The following is a 2868-nucleotide window of genomic DNA, read 5'->3' on the forward strand; positions in this document are numbered from 1 at the left end:
GGGTGGATGTGGGACGCGGGGGGCAGGCAGGTCATGGGACTCGAAAAATGGGGAACGGGGGGGACGTGCAGGACACAGGGGTGGGAAGGATGGGGGGCACGGGGGGACAGCCAGAGGTCACATGGGGGACACAAGTCGCAGGGACACAAAGGGTGGCGGACACGGGGGACATGAAACGCAGGGACAGGAAGGATGTGGGACACAAAGGACACGAGGGGGACACAGAGGTCACAAGGGGCGGGGAACGTGGGGGATATGTGGGACACAAAGACAGGGACACGAAGGATGGGGGGACACTAAGGACAGGGGACTTGAAGAACACGGGATGCGAACCCAGGCACAAAGGACGGGGGACATGAAGGAGGGGGTGACATCAAAGGTGGGGACACAAAGGATGGGGGATACGAAGGGCCTGGGGACACGTGGCAGCGAGGACAAGCTGTTGGGGGGGAACACGAGGAACCCACTTCCCTGGGCAGTTGCCGAGGAAGGTGAAAAAAAAAAACCCTTTTCAGCTTAAAGATGTTTTTTAGAATTAAATAACAGAAGAAGGGTTCCCGTGGAGGGGCCAGGAGCGCGGGTGCTCGCTCCCCCTCCCAAATCATAACCGAGCCCGCAGTTCACCCAGTTGCAGGAAAGCAAGTAATACTTGTTAAAAAAACAAAACCACAGAGTAAGTGGCCGCCCCGAAAGGGGACTTTTCCAGAAGGCTCCTCGTCTGCGGCACCTGGGCATCTTGTCCGGGGTCACAACTATTGCCTGGTGGGTTTGCAGTGGGGTTTCCCAGGAACAGGAAAATTTGACCCAGTGGTAGTGCCGGTTGGGACCACCGGCTGCGTGGCACTGGGCGTCCTCCTTGCCTTGAGCTGGATGGTCTTCAGAGGGGGGGTCCCCACGAAGCGCTGGGTGGGGGGCCGGGAAAGCGCCATCTCACGTCCCTCTTGTCTCCCTGCCACGCTGCAGCTCCTGGTCGCTCGCCGGAGGAGAACCAGCTGCTACTTCTATCCCCGCGCCTGGCCCAGCCTCAGGAGCACGGACTGGTGGGAGCGGGTGGTCCTGAAGGAGTTTGGACCCCAGGACTGGCTGGAGAAGTTCCGGATGTCTAAGGAGACCTTCTTCTATGTCTGCAACCAGCTGCGGCCCGGGCTGGCTCCGCACAGCACCCACTTCCACCCCACCCTGCCCCTGGAGAAGAGGGTGGCCGTGGCCCTGTGGCACTTGGCCACCAATGTGGAGTACCAGACTCTCAGCCCACTCTTCGGCGTGGGGCCCTCCACGGTGCAGGCGTGTGTCCGGGAGGTGAGCTACGCCATCGTCTTGCTGCTGAAGCCCCTCTACCTCCGGCTGCCCAACGAGAAGGAGCTGGAGAACATGGTGCGCATCTTCCGCACTCGCTGGGGCTTCCCGCACTGCATCGGCGCGCTGGACAGCCTTCACATCCCCATCCACCCGCCCCTGCGCCTCAGCGCCGACTACTGCAACGGCCAGGGCTGGCACTCCATCCTGACGCAGGCCACCGTGGACGGGCTGGGCCAGTTCTGGGACGTCTCCACCGCCTTCCCCGGCAGCATGGAGAACAGCGCGGTCCTGGAGAGCTCCAGCCTGTGGGTGCTGGCCAAGGAGGGCCGGCTGTGCCCCAACCCTCCCAAGCACTTCATGGGGAAGGCGCAGAAGTATGTGCTGCTGGGCGATGCCACCTACCCCTTGCAAGACTGGATCCTCAAGCCCTACCAGGAGGACGAGAACCTCACCCAGCGGCAGCTGCAGTTCAACTACCGCCTGAAGCGGGCGCACAGCGTGATCGAGAACGCCTTCCTGCGCCTGAAGGCTCGCTGGCAGATCCTCCTGAAGTGCGACGACTGCAGCCTGGAGCTGCTGCCCACCCTCGTCCTTGCCTGCTGCATCCTGCACAACGTCTGTGAAGCCCACGACAACCCCTTCAACGAGGAGTGGCTGGAGGGCACCGAGCCGACCGAGCTGCCCAAGCCCTGCCAGCCCGCGCCTGCCGCCATGGAGGACGGCCGGGCCGAGCAAGTGCGCGAGCTGATGTGCCAGTACTTTGAGAGCTGTGGGGAGGGCTGACGGGGCCGGGGGGGAGAAGCAGCCCTGCGCACCCTTGCTCACGGACTTCCCACGGACTCTGGCAAACGTTGGCCCAGCGGTACCGGGCTGTTCGGCAAAGGCTGCCGGCGGAGTGAGGAAGGCTGCTGGCTGCACCGGCCGTTGCTGGGGCGGGGAGGGGGGCGGCTGCATCACGCTCATGCTGGTTTTGCCACGGTGGTTTCAGGCAGTGGAATGTATTTTGTGCCCTTGCTCTCCTCCAGGATTTGAGCGGTCTGGTGGTGTGTTGTGTGCCGTGTGAGTAAAGCAGGGATCGGGGCTGGGTGAAGGAGAGGGCTGCCTGGGCCTCCCTTTCCTGGGAGCATGTCTCAGTCCCAAGGCCCCTCCGTCAGGCTGAAAGAAGGCTTGAAATAAGAAGGCAAAACCCCTTTGAAGGTATGAAACTTGCTGCATAAACACACTTGGGAGGGGAAGGGAAGGAAGAGGCAGAGCGGTGACTTGCCGGGGGCTGGCACCAGCCCGGAATGAAACTGCATCTGCAAACTCCTGCTCTGCTGCTGCTCAGGCAGCGCGTGCTGCCCTCGGGGGGAGCGGGCTGAGCCACGGCCCGGCGTCCCTCCTCACCCCTCTGCGGAGGGGTTTGCCTTGAGGGTCCGTGGCTCAGCCCCCGAGGTCCCTCCCTGTCCCACCGGCCAGTTCTTTCTGCCGGCGCTTTCGATCTCTGCTCCCAGCCCGGCTGCAGCGTGAGCAGACACACGCGCCTCTGCCCCCCGTATCGCCCGAGGAAATCCAGCGGCTGGGGGGGCT

General features: G+C 63.2%; 1 protein-coding gene across 1 annotated transcript; it reads left to right on the forward strand.

Annotated features, from left to right (window-relative positions):
- The first annotated feature begins 870 nt into the window (after positions 1-870).
- On the forward strand, positions 871-2158 carry LOC103897119 (putative nuclease HARBI1). Its single transcript, XM_009277087.2, has one exon. It carries the CDS (start codon positions 871-873, stop codon positions 2080-2082), a length of 1212 nt encoding a protein of 403 aa, XP_009275362.1. The 3' UTR covers positions 2083-2158.
- The last annotated feature ends 710 nt before the right edge of the window (positions 2159-2868 follow it).

The sequence above is a fragment of the Aptenodytes forsteri genome, unplaced genomic scaffold, assembly GCF_000699145.1.
Source record: "Aptenodytes forsteri isolate BGI_AS27 unplaced genomic scaffold, ASM69914v1 Scaffold274, whole genome shotgun sequence".
Classification (NCBI taxonomy): Eukaryota; Metazoa; Chordata; class Aves; order Sphenisciformes; family Spheniscidae; genus Aptenodytes; species Aptenodytes forsteri.